This window comes from Colletotrichum aenigma (assembly GCF_013390185.1).
Source record: "Colletotrichum aenigma strain Cg56 chromosome Unknown KSG_Cg56_contig04, whole genome shotgun sequence".
In the NCBI taxonomy this organism is placed as follows: domain Eukaryota; kingdom Fungi; phylum Ascomycota; class Sordariomycetes; order Glomerellales; family Glomerellaceae; genus Colletotrichum; species Colletotrichum aenigma.
The window spans coordinates 5,171,566-5,187,430 of record NW_023500910.1 but is presented as its reverse complement, the minus strand read 5'-3'; the positions used below and the strand labels follow the sequence as shown (position 1 = coordinate 5,187,430).

The window sequence follows — 15,865 nt, the reverse complement described above, 5'->3', positions numbered from 1 at the left end:
GACTGTACACAGTACACGAAGATCCGAGACATCACAGTATCAGCGTACGCTGCTTGGCCCAGGCACGCCCCGGTTAGTTATGGCTCAACTTCTCTTTAGATGCTGGAGGACTCCATACATGTATACGAGAACCATCGCAAACAGGCCACGTATCTAGTGGGACGGCGGGCAGTGGATACGGGGTCTGTGAGTTGCGTCTGGCTTCGAGTATTCCATACAGTTTAGTGCCTCATCATAATCATTGACGAGTGTTTTGCCAAGTTGCTCACGGAGAGGCTCAATGGGGATTACCATGCTGCCGGAAAGATGTACATGGTGCAGCTCATTGCACAGTTTCATACCATGCAAGTGAGCAAGCGGGCCCAATCGGTTTCATTCGAAATTCAACTGACAGAAACCTATTGAGCCGAGGAAGGCCCGAGACTCATCCTCGTCTTCACTGTGGTTGATTTTGTAAACTCTTATGATCTCCCAGGCTGGCTGTGCCATGAATATTCATTCGATTGCTACATCGTTAATTACAACAGCATTGTGACATCGACATATGTTTTGAAGGTTCATCGAGGTTGCATCCCGAAGAAGCCGCACGCGTCCAGCCCAAGCCAAAGAATGCATGAGCTGCAGTGTTGTAGTCAAACTTAAGTTGCTGTCGTAGGTTTAGCCTCGCAGTAACGGCCTTACCATGAAGTTACAGCGGAGATCTCATCGTTGTGGATGACTGCAAGGAAATGTATATTACCTTACCAAGCATTCCAGGTTGGAGAAAGCCACGAGGGGCTACAGTTGATGACTTGTGAGATGTGAGCTTGGAAATGCTAGGGAGCCATGCACTCCTGATCAACAGCCGGGGTTGGTTTATTTGCAAGATGTACAGTGAGGGCAATTGAATCATTTAGCAGAATGCGGAGATGTCCCTTCAGGCAATCAACAATAATATTTATCGTTCGAAGACTTGTGAAGCTAAACTCGCCTACAAATTGGAGATGCATACATCAACCCACGTGTTTGTCTGGTAGGTCTCATATCGCTTCTTTCCAGCTCCCTGCTGTGAACGTCACTCACTTCCAACCGATGGATCCAACATGCAGCCAGGAATGGTGAACACTACAAAATTACCTAGTATACATGACTCAACGTCTTGATGTATCCATTACATGACTACATTCTATATCATCCAAGACTTTACCATGAATATCCCCCTCAAATAGCACTGCTCTGATTCCCTAGACGTAACAAGGGTAAAAAGCAAGTACCAGACCCTCTTCAACTGGCACTTGGCGTAGGAGTTGTTGCTAGCGGGATGATGGTGAATACCAGCGGAGTTTCGATGAGAAGTTCGCCGGTTGAGGTGGACGCGAGCGAATTGGTAGAGCTTGCGGACGAGCCCAGGTCGGGTGTTGATGATCCTGGAGATGTCAAGTTGCTGGTTGTTTGTGTACTGTTCTCGGCTTCGCTTGCGGAACTAGCCGTCGACGTCTGAGGGGTGACTGGGGGCAGGGTATTGGATGACGTTGACTGCGGAGCCAGTCCCGAGCTGTTGGTTGAGGTACCCAGGGGGCTCAAGGTGTTGGTGGAACTGGAGCTGATGCTAGAACCTGCAGATACCGAAGTTGCGGTTGTCGATGTGGTGCCAGTCTGTCGGGTCGTCGACCCTGAAGAAGCGGACTGTGATGCAGATCCCGTACTGCCCCCTGTTGTGATAGACACAGGGATGCTGGAGGTGCCGCTTGTGCCAGAAGCTAAAGTGGACGTTCCAGATGCCCTCGAAGTGCTACTTCCTGCTGAAGAGATCCCCGCCGAGCTAGTGGAACTGCTGGAGAATAATGCCGAAGATGATACTATGGAAGAGCTCCCAGACGTCGTGGGTGATCCAGTAGAGCTGGTAAGAGATGATGGCGAAGACGAAGGTGTTGACGGAGAGAACGACGAGGACGAAGTTATCGATGAAGACGATGATAAAGCGGAGGATGAAGATAAGGATGAAGCTGCTGACGAAAATGTCGAGGACGACGTCGACGAAGACAGTGACAAAGCCGATGAAGATGACGATGATGAAGATGACGATGATGAAGATGACGATGATGAAGATGACGATGATGAAGATGACGATGATGAAGATGACGAAGATGAAGATAACGAAGAAGAAGATGACGATGAAGTGAGAAGGGATGAGGTGGTACTGGTGGATGACGGGCACGATGCAGCCGGTGGCGGGAATCCATATACCGTGTAGTATGCGGGGTTGGTATTGCCGCACGGCGAGCTTGGACTCGCCGAGCAAGGGACGGGACAACTACTATCAGCCGCCGCGGCGCTACTGCATGGTGCTTGAGCTCCAACCGAGGCACAGTAGCAGACGTTGCCGATGAGGGCTGCGAAATTCCTGTTTTGAGCCTGACATCTAGACTGACACGTTCCCGGATTGCCACCACCGATAGGTTGATAGACGAGACTGAAGACTGAGTTTTCTGAAAAGCAGCCGAGGTACTGGTACGGGCTGACTGGAGCTGGGGTGAGAGTTTGAGCGATAGCAAGTGAGATGAGGCCAAACTGGAAGGCGAAAGTAAGCAGAAGAGATGATCGCATGATGACTAAATGTCGGTATCTTGTCTGGTAATGGCGACGCATAAATTAACGAGGACCGTCTCATGCGATATGATGAAGAGATTGGTAGTGCAAAGAGAGAGCAGACGTTTTGAAAAGGGGATGAGAGCCGTCACCACGCTCCTGAAGTAGGCCACTGGTTGCTTACTTACGCGTCTGGTCGTCACAGAAGGGCCAATTTGGTTTCCAAGGGCCAACGAAAATGGTCCACTTGCACATTCCAGCATTTCAGTGTGCAGTCTCACATATTGTTGGAAGTAAGACAAGTCCCGGCCCGAAAGAGGCGCGCTCATCGGTATCATCGGAAATAACATTCCAGCTTGATATAGTGACGTTCTTCAATATTTGCCATTTGAATCTTTCAGGGCTCCAGATCTCAACTAGCCGCATTTCTTTTCTGCTCCGGCAATTTCCGCTCGGTTTCGCTCCGCGGTGCGATTAGATCCTTGGCCGAAAAGGGGCTGACTAGTTGTTCGGAGCCGGTGCAACGCCGGAAACTTTTGTGGGTCGCCGTCCGAACACCAAAACTCCGCTCCGCAAAGGAGCCCCGCACCTGCGGAAATGTCAATACCCGGAACTTGTTTCCTCTTTGAACTACCACGGTAATGAAATTCGTCTTGCCTGCGGGAGTAGATAAACTGTGACGATTCCTACGTCTATCTCTGCGAACTCATACTTCCCAAATTCAAGACTTCAAACAACATTACCGCGATAATGCCGGAAACAGTGAAGACCTGGCAGTACTCTGCCGTCAACGGCAACCTCGAGGACTACCTCGCCCTCAACAAGGACGCGCCTGTACCGAACATCTCCTCCCTTCGCCATGACGAGCTCCTTATCGAAGTCATCAGCGCATCGCTCAACCCCGCCGACTACAAGGTCCCCGCGACGCCTCTCATCGGCCGCCTGCTGATATCCCGCCCTGCGACCCCAGGGATGGACTTTTGTGGCCGCGTCGTCGGCACACACCCGTCGAACACCTCGTTCAAAGAGGGTCAGCTCGTTTTTGGCGGCTATGCCATGATCAACCAGAGGGGCGCTCTCAGCCAGTACACCGTTATCCCCATGGCCAATGTCGCGCCTCTGCCAGAGGGAGTCGACCCGGACCACGCGGCGGCGGTGGGCACTGCCGCTACGACCGCATACCAGTCCCTCATGCCCGACACGCTTCAGCCCGGCGCGAAGGTCTTCATCAACGGTGGAAGTGGAGGGACGGGGACCTGGGGCATCCAGATTGCCAAAGCCCTAGGCGCAGAGGTCGTCACGACGTGCTCCACTGGAAATATTGAGCTTTGCAAACAGCTCGGCGCCAATGAAGTCATCGATTACAAGACGCACGACGTTGTGGCGAATTTGAAGGCCCGAGGTACTGTCTTTGATCTCGTTATCGACAACATGGGCAGCACCACGGAGCTTTACGACCAGAGCAACCATTACCTGAAGGCCGGGGGAGAATTCGTCTTGGTCGGCGTTGGCGCAGACTTGTCGCTTTCTGGTATTTTTTCGAATCTGAGCAGGCAAATGCGCCCGGCGATTATGGGGTGTAGAGGGTTTTACTTCGTTCAACAGAAGAATGACAGCGAATTCTTTGGTCGGATTGGTGAATGGATGGCGGAGGGCGAGGCGAGAGCTGTTATTGACTCGACATTTTCGTTTGAGGACGTGCCTAAGGCCTACAAGAAGCTTCGAGAGGGGAGAGCCCGTGGGAAGATTATCGTTCATGTTGGAAACAGACAATAGGGGTAGGGATCTGGGAAACAAGTCACAGTTCTGCTTCCATGTTCTTTTCACCTCCAGATCGAGGTTGTCGGTAATGTTCTCACAGATCTAATCATGTTGGTCGAGTTTCTTTATGGAAGCTCATTTGATTGGAGGTACTGTTATTTTGTAGGCGCCCGAATATTTAATTTTAATAGTTTGATAAACTCTGCAAATTGTACAAAAGAAGTGAATCAAATGGCAAGTCCTTATAGCCCCAGCTTTTGGTTAATCGCACTGAAGAAGACTCAACGACGTAAGGGGTCATGCTCAACTTAGACGCAAGAGAAGCCTTCGCCGACAGTGCTGTTGCCAACGCCATCATAGACCTGCTTCTTCGGGTACGGGCAGAGAGGCCTCTTGAAAGCCGGTGTCACGCCGACAGTCGAGGCCATCAGTGTGTCAGGAGCCACACCGTTCTCGACCCACTCGCGCATGGCATCGAATGTGCCGGCAGGATACGCCCCGTTGCCGCTGAAGCAGTGATTCAAGCCAGGAGCCAGAAAGAGGCGGAAGAAGTCATCCGCATGCGCATCCTGTGCCAGGACCGAGTCGTAGTAGTGTGTGCTTCCGCGAACTGGGATCAAGGTGTCGGTCTATCCACAGTTAGTAGATGGAATCAGACACTGAATACCTAGGGAAGGACTGACCGTGCCGTGGTACCCAACAAGCTTTCCACCGCGGGCGCGGAACCTCGAGAGATCTGGGTCGTTTGTACCCATCATGGACTCGTAGACCTGGACTGAGAGGTGCGCCAGGTCGTCGAATTCGGCGTGGGTCATGTTCGCCGTGCTGGCGCTGGAGTTCTTGAGGAGGAAGAGCTTGAGCCAGTCGTCTGCGATTTCGAACGATCCACGAGTGCAAGTGCCGTTGGCTGTACAGGTAGTCGGGACGACGGCGACATCCGTGATGGAGCCGGTCAGGACTGCCTCCTTGGAGGGGCCAAACCAAATCGTCGTGTTGTCGGCTCTTCTTGCACCATCCCACTGCGTGACCAAAGTTAGTCTTTTTGGTCATGATCATCTCTTGGTCAGCTAGGGCCACTTACAACTCTGCGGACTATCTCAGCTGCGGCGGCTGAAACCTTGCGTTCTGAGCCAAACTCAGTGCAGTTAACTGTATTTCCAACCACAGTCGCAGGGTCGAAATCACAGCTGTCAGTGTCGGCTACCACACCATCCACAATACCGTCGGCTCCATCGCACGCCTTCAACGCCGCGCTTGTGATGGCATTGATCTCACACGCGGGAGGGTACTCGCCAAGCTGATCCATGACGAACATACCCCACATCCCCTGCATAGCAAATTGGTTCCAGTTGATCGCCGGAGCGCTGGCAGCGATGCCATCGTACGCATCGGGATAGCGCTGGGCAAGCTGGAAACCCTGGCGGCCTCCCTGGGAACAACCCGTGTAGTAAGAGTACTTGGGCGGCGTGTTGTAGAAACTGCCGATGACGCTCTTGGCAATCACGGCTGCGTCGTTGAGCGTGGTGGACGCCAGATTTTGCAAGAGGTAGAGGTTGACGTTGCCCTCACTGAGCAGGCCCCAGTTGACGGGGGTAAAATCAGATCCCAGACCGCCGTCAGTTCCAACTGTGGCATAACCCTCGCCGACGGAAGCCATCATGGCCATCAGTCCGGCCTGGTGCAAACCCGCCTGCCAGCCGGCGCCTCCAATGTGCTGGAGACGGCCGTTCCAGGTGTCTGAGGGCAGCCAGACCTGCACGTTGATTGTGTCATTCTGGCCTGGGTGCGTGTACGTGACGGTGACGTTGCAGAAGTTGGCGTTCTGGACGTTGACGGAGCCATGGTTGGAGTAGTATCCAGGGGGGACGTTTTGAGAGTGGTTGGCCACAAAGTTGGTTTGAAGAGAAAGAAACTCGGCACCAAAGAGGTCAGGGTAGGGCATGAGTGCGGCAGAACAAGCGCTTGGCGGCACGGTGCCGTTGAAGAGAGAAGGGATCATAGTGAAGGACTTGAGGTAAGTGAGCGTATGAATTATTCGAGAAGTAGATCGATGAAGAACTGCGAGTTCAACGGCCAAATCTTCTGAAGATCAATAGGCTTTATAAACACGAACATTGAAGTGCGGTGGCCAAGAGTTGCCCTTACGTAGACCGGATCAAAGACGTTTTGTGGATGATATCCAGATCAATCAACTACGACATCTCCTTGAAGCCAAGAGTCTAATTCCAGTAGCGCTATTCCATCCGAAATTGGACGGACAACCTTTGGATTCTCAGCATTGTCAACGAACTGGCCACTGACTTTGCGGTTCCGCTCTCGGACTAGCCCAACATTGATTGGTTTAAACAAGTCCCCCCGATGCGGAAGGTGGCGCAGTACGGAAATCAGCAATCTTCGAACTTGACATAAGCTGTGATTATCTGGCTCACAGAAGGAATTAACATTGAGACCCGACCCTAGTCAATCGCACAAGTTGACGGAATGGTGCCGTTGCGCGTGCATTGCTGCATGAAGCCCGGGCCCGCCATGAGCCAAGCCACAGTTGAAGCGGACCCTCTCGCACACAGATGAATGCGATTGGTCTGGCTTTGATCTCAAAATACACAGCTACGCTGGATACGCGCAAGCGATGAAACCAACTTCCCAATCTCGGGAGTATGGATAGTTGTTAACAGGATATGTTATAGTATTGGAGGTTGTCAACTACATATCTCCCTGTGTACCAAAATCCATATATTCCCACGACGAGGCCTACCTCTGAAGCTTGAACTCTCTCCCCTCAAGCTCACATCATCATTCTAATCATTGCACCTCTTTTTTCCTAGACTCCAACTCTGCCCTCGTTCACTTCGATCTTGTTGCCATTACGCATTCTTTCCTCAGTTGTCGGTTGTCTGGACTGTTGTCCCCAGGAAAAACATCATGGCCGTTCTCGAACCCTTCAGAGGCAACTATTATCTATGGAAATACCTTCCTTCCGTCCCAGCTGCTATTATCTTCTGCATCATCTTTCTCACAACTACTTTTGCATACATGTGGAAGATTTGGAAAACTCGCGCCTGGTTCTGCATCCCGATGGCTATCGGCGGCTACAGTAAGCTCAAGCACTTCCCCCAAGCTGAGATGGCTCGCAAGACGGAATAAGTTTGATGCTGACCCGTCATCCATCATCACAGTGGAATTCCTCGGCTACGTCTTCCGCGCCGTGGCCCACAACAAAACCGGCAAACTCATGCCCTTCGTCGCCTCGCAGAACAACATCCTCCTCGCGCCCGTCCTCTTCGCCGCGTCCATCTACATGACGCTCGGCCGCGTGATCCGCATAGTTAACGGCGAGCGGCACTCCATCATCCGGCCCTCGCGGCTGACCAAGGTCTTCGTCGCGGGCGACGTCATGGCGCTCGCGATCCAGGGCTCCGCCGCCGGCCTGATGGTCGTCAGCGAGTACGCCAAGATCGCGCAGGGCATCGTCGTCGCGGGACTCGTCTTCCACATCTGCGTGTTCGGCGTGTTCTGGACGACGGCCTGGACATTCCACTCGCGCATGAAGAGGGACCCGAGCTACCACGAGATCGGGCCCGACGTCAAGTGGGAGCAGGCGCTGCGCATGCTGTACGGGGCGAGCGGGCTGATTATGGCGCGGTCGGTCTTCCGGATTATTGAGTTCGTGATGGGCAATGACGGGTATTTGTTGAGTACCGAGTGGCCGCTGTATATCTTTGACTCGATCCCGATGTTTGCGGTGATGGGGACGTTTTGGTACTGGTTCCCGTCTTCTGTGGGGAGGAAGGGCAACTGGGTGCCGACTTCGTCGGCGAACGATTTGGTGTCTGGTATGGAGAGTGTGGAGTTGAGAAACAGCGCGAAGGCTTAGGGACGAGTCTTGGGTGATCACATAATGTTTTGGAGGAAGGGTTAAAATCGTAGATGGACGTCATGGAGAACCCATTCGAGATAATTGAATATCACTTTGGGTACTTGAATTTCAAAGAAACTCAGTCAAGAAAGTCTCAAGAACCACCGAAAGTGTCTGTCATTGAATCAAGGATCCTTGAGCCCACATTCTGAATCAAGTCGGTTGATTGAATGATGCTTCTTGGTATGTCAATTCCAAGTCCAGTACGCCGACGAACAGCCCGCTGGCCAAACATGTAAGTAAGCTTACACAAACAGCCCGTCTTATTCCCCCACAGCCACTGTTGTCCAAATACAGCACGGCGAGCAGAAGCGTCGCATCGGATTCCCAGGCTGAGCGAATCGCATTACAGCGACTGCGACAGGCCCGCAGTGGATCGACAATAGCTACATACGCGGGAACGAACACCGGAAACTTCGCCCAACAGCTGCCCCTGAAAGCTCTGATATGACCGGGTGACTCACCCACCGAATGAATGCAAGGGAACAACAAGCTTACACGCACCTAATCAACCGGATCCTTCTGGTGGAACATGCTGTCACGTAACTCTGTATTCTACACCCTGAGCGGCCGATGCTGTGCAGTTCGCATAAGGCCGTGCCATCGCAACGATGGACACCTATAAAGCCAGAAGCCCAAGACTTCCTTCATAATGAACAGCAACACCAACCTCGACAACTCGATCCATAAGCTAAACCACAGGATCAACACCCAGCAATGGACCTCTCACTAGCACAATCGTGCGTCCCCAGCACCTTCAGCCCCTTCCTTTTCGGCGCCCAGGTGCTCTCCCTCGAGGCAAACCTCGTCACCAACTACAGCGCCTCCGTCGCCGAGGCGTTCCGCTACGTCGCGCCCGCCGTCACGCTCGACAACGTCTCCTTCTGCAACGTCACCATCGCCTACACGCACCCCGGCCAGGACGACCACATCGTCACTGAGGCGTGGCTGCCGCTGGACTGGAACGAGCGCTTCCAGGCCATCGGCGGCGGCGGCTGGGTCGCCGGCCGCTTCTTCCTCACGTACGGGGGCATGCAGGGCGCCATCGCGGACGGGTACGCGACTTTCACCACCGACGCCGGTCTCGGGGCCGCGAATGAGCCGAGGCCGTGGGCGCTCAACAGCCCCGGGAACGTTAACCTGTACAACTTGCAGAACACGGCTTCTGTCTCGTTGAACGATGAGGTGAACTTGACGACTCTTTCATCATGAAGCTATTATTATTGATCAAAACTGACAAAACCCATTAGGCCATCATCGGCAAGTCCCTGATCAAGAGCTTCTACGGCCGCGAACCAAAGTACTCCTACTGGAACGGCTGCTCCAACGGCGGGCGCCAGGGCCTCATGATCGCGCAGCGCTACCCGGACCTCTACGACGGCATCGCCGCCGGCGCGCCCGCCATCCACTGGAACGAGCTCATGCCCTTCTCCCAGTGGCCGCAGCAGCTCATGAACGAGCTTGGCGAGTATCCCTACCCCTGCGAGCTCGACGCCCTCTCCGCTGCCGCGCTCGCTGCCTGCGACGGCCTGGACGGCGTCATCGACGGGGCTGTCGCCGACCAGCACGCGTGCCTGGCCGCGTTCGACGTCTTTTCCGTTGTCGGGCGGGAGGTGGAGTGCGCGCAGATGAACGGGACAAAGAAGGCTGTGAGTAGGGCCGCGGCGGTCGTGGCGAACGCGACGTGGCATGGGTACTCTGCGAAGAAGTACTACGGCGGACTGGTGCCGGGGACCGATTTGACGGGGATGTTGAGCATCGTGCAGACAAGCTGCAATGCCACGGGATGTGTGGGCGTGCCGAGTATGCTGGGAGGGCTCTGGCTTCAGCTGTTTGTGGCTAAGGACCCTGCGTTTGATGTCGGGCATCTGAGCCGCGAGGAGTTTGACGCGCTCGTCAGCTCTGGGCGCCAGCAATATGCTTCGCTGGTGGAGTCTTCGGATCCAGATTTGAGGAGGTTCCGTGATATTGGTGGCAAGATTGTTTCTTTCCATGGATTGGTATGTACCTTTCAAGGTCTTGTGATCATATCTATACTAACAGCTTCCTCCCAGGCCGACACTGTGATCCCGCCCGGATCCACGGAGGAGTACTACAACGCCGTGGGAGGAGTGACCCCAGACATCCAGGACTTCTTCCGTTACTTTGAGGCCCCTGGGATGGCTCACTGCTTTGGCGGCAAGAGTGGCCAGCCGAATAACCTCTTCCAGCAGCTGCGCGACTGGGTCGAGGAGGGCACTGCGCCTGAGAAGACACCCGTCAAGTTCAACGTCGGCCCAGATGAGACTCAGAACCGAATCTTGTGCCCTTACCCGCAAAAGGCTGAATACGTTGCTTCTTGTGGCGACGCGGCGATGGAGAAGTGCTGGTCCTGTTCTAGGTCGGAGCATGTTGCTGCGTCTAAGCATAGTGAGCCTAGACACCTCGAGCTGCGCTAGAGACGCGGACATTTGCAGGTTTGCTTTGAGGTTGGATAATGTTTTCAAGATAGGCGGCACGATACGTAATTGGTAGTTCAACTCATGGCACGTCAAAGCCAAGTTCTTGGTTCGGCCATTCCAGCCAGTCAGACCAATAACTCCCGAGGTGATTTGAGATGGTCTTGACGAGGAACCTCCCTGAATCCCCGACGGCCCAGTAGTCCCTTGCTCTATGCAACAAGACCGCGTAGTAGCCCATGGTGACGAGCGCCTCGGGGCGTCGTTGCTGCAACAGGGATATGTAGTCCCGCGATATTCGGACCGGCCACTCCTGAACGGCGACATAACGACGGGTGTCTGATGTATGCACCGTGTCGAAGAGATACTGCAGGATCTTTGTGGTTTCGAGGTACACCTTCTTGGTGGACTCGCTCAGCTCGCTTTCCTCGAGGCGTCGGAGAAGGTCCTCACACTCGGTGCCGTGGGACGAAGACGTGACGTCGACTTGGAAGTGGATGGGGTCTGTGGGGAACAGATCTCGTAGCATGTTGCTGAACTTTACCATGGACTGGGCAAGGATGAACTTGATGCCGAAGTGTAGTTCTAGGCAATGGACTAGCTTGTCCAGGACGCCGGGCAACGATGAGGCGTTGGAGAAGACGTCAAAGAGGACGTGTTGGCCGAGGAGGATGGAAAAGGAAAACAGGGCGAGGAAGTTGTCTTCAGTGACATCTTCGTTGGTGATTCCGAGTCGACTGATGGCGCGGCTCTGGAGGCGAGTCGACTCATTCTGGTAGAGAGCTTTCATCTCGGGGTCGTCGGACACGGTGCTCTTGTGAGCAGCGGCGAAGGCTAGAAGCTCGTCCATGAGGTAGGGTGCTTTCAAGGCTTGCATGTAGGTCACACGCAGAACACGTTCCATCTCTGATTGGCTTGATACGGTGACCTCCGTGAGTGGGCCCTGGAAGTGGCGGAGGAGGTCGAGGTGAAAGAGGCTGTAGGTCTCGGCGAAGAGGGTATCTGGTGGGACACATGGTACGGATGTCGGTGGAGGAAGGGATGGTATGGAGGCCGGAGTGGTGGCGGAAGATGGCGTGAAGACGATAGAGTCAGATAGAGGCGTTCCTGGGGAGAAGGCGTACGGGGAGGCACCCGAGTCTGGAGTCGACTGGGGACCAGGAGACGATGTCGTCGAGAGGTGTGATGAAGTCGGGGGCACCGGCAGGCTGCTCTGCATCCCAACATATGAGCATGTCTTCCCCGCCGTCCTGCACTTGACACAGGACGGCCTGGTCTCATCGCATTTGACCTTTCTCTGTTTACACTCTCTGCATCCAAGCCGGGATTTCTTGTGCTTCCGCATGTTGGGTAGCTCTTAGTGTGTGAGTTGCCGCGGAGCGCGAGTCGACTGGGAGGGATCGACAGCTGGAGAAAACGGGTCTAAGAGAAAAGGTCTTTGCAGAATACGTGGACTCGGAGAATGTTGCGCTTGAGAGCTTTTAAAGATCAGAGAGTCTCTCATACTGGCACTCGGGACCGAGACCGAAACCGCACTCTGAAGACGTGAATCCGCGGAACTTGAATGCGAACCAATAGCGTCCATCTCTGTCCGAAAGTATCCACTTTCACTGTGGCTTGCGGTCATTATCAGCCGGATGGGTTGACAGGGTATCCTTACTTCGACAACGATAGCCATTTAAGGCCAAGAAACCAACATACGTACTTCACTCGCTGCCTGCTGCAGGAAGACTGGGGCGAGCAGTCATTCTTTTCATGCATTGTCGATAGTGTTGGTTGTAGGAAACTCGGTCATAAAACACCAAGAAAATACCTTCAAAAAAGAAGATGGCCCGTGACCTGCGCTAGGCCCAAGGAAGCAAGGCCTCTTGGGCCGATGTGGGGTCAGCCAACCGGTGTTCAGCCGGAAGCGCCCCGCACCTCCAGGGTCCACACGGACCTTCCGCAGTGCAGCCTTGCAGCTGGCCCAGAAAAAAAATCTGGACGAAGCCTTCTGTCGCAGGCCGGCGCGCACAACCACTCCACCTACACCGTCCGGACGATGAGAGCGTCCGTCACGGCAACCAGACAATGGCGACAGACACTCCCTCAAATTCCGGCGACAGTGCCCCAGCTGTCCCTGCGCCCGCCAATGGCAACCAGAACGGTCGTCAGCGCGGCGGAGGCCGCAACCAGAACAAGCGGCACCCGAAGCGCAAGCAAGAGCAGGGAAGGTCGTCTTGGAGGTAGGTTGAACATCTTCTACCGCGAATTGTCCGTCGCTTTCGCGCCCCTGTTTGCCTTATTGGCCGTGTCTTGCTGACGAGTATGCCGGCGCAGTCGCGAGGCCACCGACAAGCGCGGACGCAACACCGAGTACCAAGAGTTCAAGCGCCGCAAGGTGAACGAGGACGGCGAGGCCGAGCAGACCGCCAACCCCTTCTCCGCCGAGGAGATCGCCGCCGAGGGCCGCCGCCCGAAGCGCAAGGTCGCCGTCATGGTCGGGTACTCCGGCACGGGCTACAAGGGCATGCAGATCAACAACGAGGAGAAGACGATCGAGGGCGACCTGTTCAAGGCCTTCGTCGCCGCCGGCGCCATCTCCAAGGCCAACGCCGACGACCACAAGAAGTCGAGCCTCGTGCGCTGCGCGCGAACCGACAAGGGCGTGCACGCCGCCGGTAATGTCATCAGCTTGAAGCTCATCATCGAGGACGAGGACGTCGTCGAGAAGATCAACGCCGCGCTGCCCGAGCAGATCCGCGTCTGGGGCATCCAGCGCACCAACAATTCCTTCAGCTGCTACCAGACCTGCGACTCGAGGTGGTACGAGTACCTCATGCCGACGTACTGCCTGCTCCCTCCCCACCCCGACAGCTTCCTGTGGAAGCAGCTCGTGGAGAAGGCCAAGGAGCACGGTCACTACGACGAGTTCCAGGCCAAGCTGGCGGATGTAATCAAGTACTGGGAGGAGGTTGACGAGAAGGACATCAAGCCGATCCTCGCCAAGCTCGATCCCGAGACGAAGTCGAAGGTGCTCGAGAGGATACACGCGGACGAGAAGCCCGAGGGCGACGACGCTAAACCCGCCGAGAAGGCTGCCGAACCCGCCTCTGCCGAACCGGCCGCAGAGACCACGGACGCCGCGCCCGCCGAAACCAAGGCGCCCGCCGAAGTCCCTGAGGGCAGCCTCAAGCCTAGAAACCGCGACCTGACCCCCGTCGACTTCGCCCTCCGCGACATCAAGGCCGCCTACATCAACGCCAAGCGCCGCTACCGCGTCACCCCCGAGCGGCTGAACCAGCTGCAGGCCGCGCTGAACGAGTACTGCGGCACCATCAACTTCCACAACTACACGGTGCAGAAGACCTTCAAGGACCCCTCGGCGAAGCGGCACATCAAGTCGTTCAAGGTCAACATGAGCCCGATCCAGATCCGCGACACCGAGTGGGTGTCGCTCAAGGTGCACGGCCAGAGCTTCATGATGCACCAGATCCGCAAGATGGTCGGCATGGCGTCGCTCGTCGTGCGCTGCGGCACGCCGCTCGAGCGCGTCCGCCAGAGCTACGGCCCGACGCGCATCGCCATCCCCAAGGCGCCCGGCCTAGGCCTGCTGCTGGAGCGCCCCGTGTTCGACGCGTACAACCGCCGCGCGCAGGACAACTTTGGCAAGGAGACGATCGACTTTACAAAGTACGACGACAAGCTGCAGGCGTTCAAGGACAAGCAGATTTACCAGCGCATCTTCGAGGTCGAGGAGCAGGAGAACGTGTAAGTTTTTCCACTGAGCCGTGGCACTTTTGTCGACGAACGTTACTGATCGCGCGTCAACAGCTTTCACACTTTCTTCCAGCAGGTGGACAACTTCAAGTCCGACTACTTCCTCTGGCTCACAGCCGCCGGCATTGACGCCGGTGCCATCATGACCGCCAAGGGGGAGGAGAAGCAGAAGACGCTGGAGGCGCAGATGGGTGACGAGGATGAGGACCCCGAGAACGGTGAGGGCTAAACGAGCCTCTTTCTCGTTGCGGATTGTTGTACACAGTAGATGCTGCATCACAATGACGAGGCTACACAGACCGTAGACCAATTTCAAAAAGCATAAATAGTTCTTTTCCCCGTCCTCGTGGGTATCAGCTAGTCCCATCGCAATGTGAAAACCCCCGTTCAACCCCCGAACGCCAATGAAATGCATCCATCCTATAACCTCCGTTCTGCCGCCCCGTTCACGAAGTACTACCAGGCTGCGCCGCCGCAGTGGCCGCAGCAGCTCCTCCCTCCGGCGCTGCAGCAGGCGGAGGCGCGGCAGCAGCCGCATCCTGCCTCCCGATCGGCGCCCACTTGCCCCCCGCCGCGGTCGCGAGCCCGCTGTACCGCGTCTCCTGGATGGCGTTGAGGAGCTCCGCGCAGCGCACGACGTCGGCCTGCAGCTTGTCGGCCTGGATGCGCGCGTCGCTCTCGCCGGCGCCGAGCTTGCCGAAGAGCCAGAGCTCCTTGAGGCGGCGGGAGAGGGCGAGCAGGTCTTTGACTGAGGTGTGCTATGGGTGTTTGGTGTCAGTAGATGTTTTCCTTTTCTTCTTCTTTCGAGATCACATTTCGTGTAGAATATAAATTGAGATGCACGGATGGAAGGGTAAAAGATTGACGTACCAGACCCTCAAACTCCATCTGCATCGACATGCCCGTCACCGCGACGGTCTGCGGCTCGGCGTTTTTGCGCTCGCCTTCGGCCTGGATTGTCGCGAGCATGGTGAGCATGCGGAAGCGCGAAAGAACGTCTGCGATGAGACGGTTGTGTGTGTCGAGGAGGTTGGAGGAGTCTCGTGAGGTGTCCATGGCGGCGGTTGTGGTTGATGTTGGAGGATGAGTTTGGTGGTGAGATGAGGAAGGAGCACTGAAGATGCGCGAGGTGTGGTGGGGCAAGATTGGTGGGGGACTCGGTGAGGGAGCTCGGGCCAGCATGTTGACCGAGAAGTCCCCTCGGTGAGGAAGGCAGTGATGATGAAGGAGGTAGGTAACTTCACTCCTAAGCTCACCGCTTTTGCGGAGAAAAATGGATGTGATTTTGTTCAATCTTGTATAATTAGTCTTGTGTCTCGTTTGTTGTCAGATCCTGAGCCAATGCGTGAATGTTGCAATCATCATTCTTAATGATAAACTTATTAATGTCACAAGTTTGGGATAATTGCAAGTGGCCGACACG

General features: G+C 55.3%; 7 protein-coding genes across 7 annotated transcripts; 4 read left to right on the top strand and 3 right to left on the bottom strand.

The window, feature by feature from the left end:
- Positions 1-3,318: 3,318 nt before the first annotated feature.
- Positions 3,319-4,344, top strand: CGCA056_v007219 (Zinc-type alcohol dehydrogenase-like protein; the record flags this gene model as incomplete). The annotated part of the gene is made up of 1 exon (XM_037322468.1): positions 3,319-4,344. One exon carries the CDS (start codon positions 3,319-3,321, stop codon positions 4,342-4,344), a length of 1,026 nt encoding a protein of 341 aa, XP_037179767.1.
- A 293-nt stretch (positions 4,345-4,637) lies between these two features.
- CGCA056_v007218 (putative feruloyl esterase) lies at positions 4,638-6,328 on the bottom strand (the record flags this gene model as incomplete). Its single annotated transcript, XM_037322467.1, has 3 exons — positions 4,638-4,958; positions 5,013-5,348; positions 5,411-6,328. The coding sequence occupies 3 exons, from the start codon at positions 6,326-6,328 to the stop codon at positions 4,638-4,640; spliced, it is 1,575 nt and encodes a 524-aa protein (XP_037179381.1).
- Positions 6,329-7,251: 923 nt separating this feature from the next.
- Positions 7,252-8,203, top strand: RTM1-7 (Protein RTM1; the record flags this gene model as incomplete). Its single annotated transcript, XM_037322466.1, has 2 exons — positions 7,252-7,423; positions 7,506-8,203. The coding sequence occupies 2 exons, from the start codon at positions 7,252-7,254 to the stop codon at positions 8,201-8,203; spliced, it is 870 nt and encodes a 289-aa protein (XP_037179769.1).
- A 759-nt stretch (positions 8,204-8,962) lies between these two features.
- CGCA056_v007216 (putative feruloyl esterase) lies at positions 8,963-10,683 on the top strand (the record flags this gene model as incomplete). The annotated part of the gene is made up of 3 exons (XM_037322465.1): positions 8,963-9,430; positions 9,496-10,245; positions 10,300-10,683. The coding sequence occupies 3 exons, from the start codon at positions 8,963-8,965 to the stop codon at positions 10,681-10,683; spliced, it is 1,602 nt and encodes a 533-aa protein (XP_037179755.1).
- An 82-nt stretch (positions 10,684-10,765) lies between these two features.
- Positions 10,766-11,902, bottom strand: CGCA056_v007215 (uncharacterized protein; the record flags this gene model as incomplete). Its single annotated transcript, XM_037322464.1, has 1 exon — positions 10,766-11,902. One exon carries the CDS (start codon positions 11,900-11,902, stop codon positions 10,766-10,768), a length of 1,137 nt encoding a protein of 378 aa, XP_037179770.1.
- An 851-nt stretch (positions 11,903-12,753) lies between these two features.
- Positions 12,754-14,671, top strand: PUS1 (tRNA pseudouridine synthase 1; the record flags this gene model as incomplete). The annotated part of the gene is made up of 3 exons (XM_037322463.1): positions 12,754-12,908; positions 13,003-14,433; positions 14,497-14,671. The coding sequence occupies 3 exons, from the start codon at positions 12,754-12,756 to the stop codon at positions 14,669-14,671; spliced, it is 1,761 nt and encodes a 586-aa protein (XP_037179771.1).
- A 217-nt stretch (positions 14,672-14,888) lies between these two features.
- On the bottom strand, positions 14,889-15,498 carry CGCA056_v007213 (uncharacterized protein; the record flags this gene model as incomplete). The annotated part of the gene is made up of 2 exons (XM_037322462.1): positions 14,889-15,200; positions 15,313-15,498. The coding sequence occupies 2 exons, from the start codon at positions 15,496-15,498 to the stop codon at positions 14,889-14,891; spliced, it is 498 nt and encodes a 165-aa protein (XP_037179772.1).
- Between the last annotated feature and the right edge of the window lie 367 nt (positions 15,499-15,865).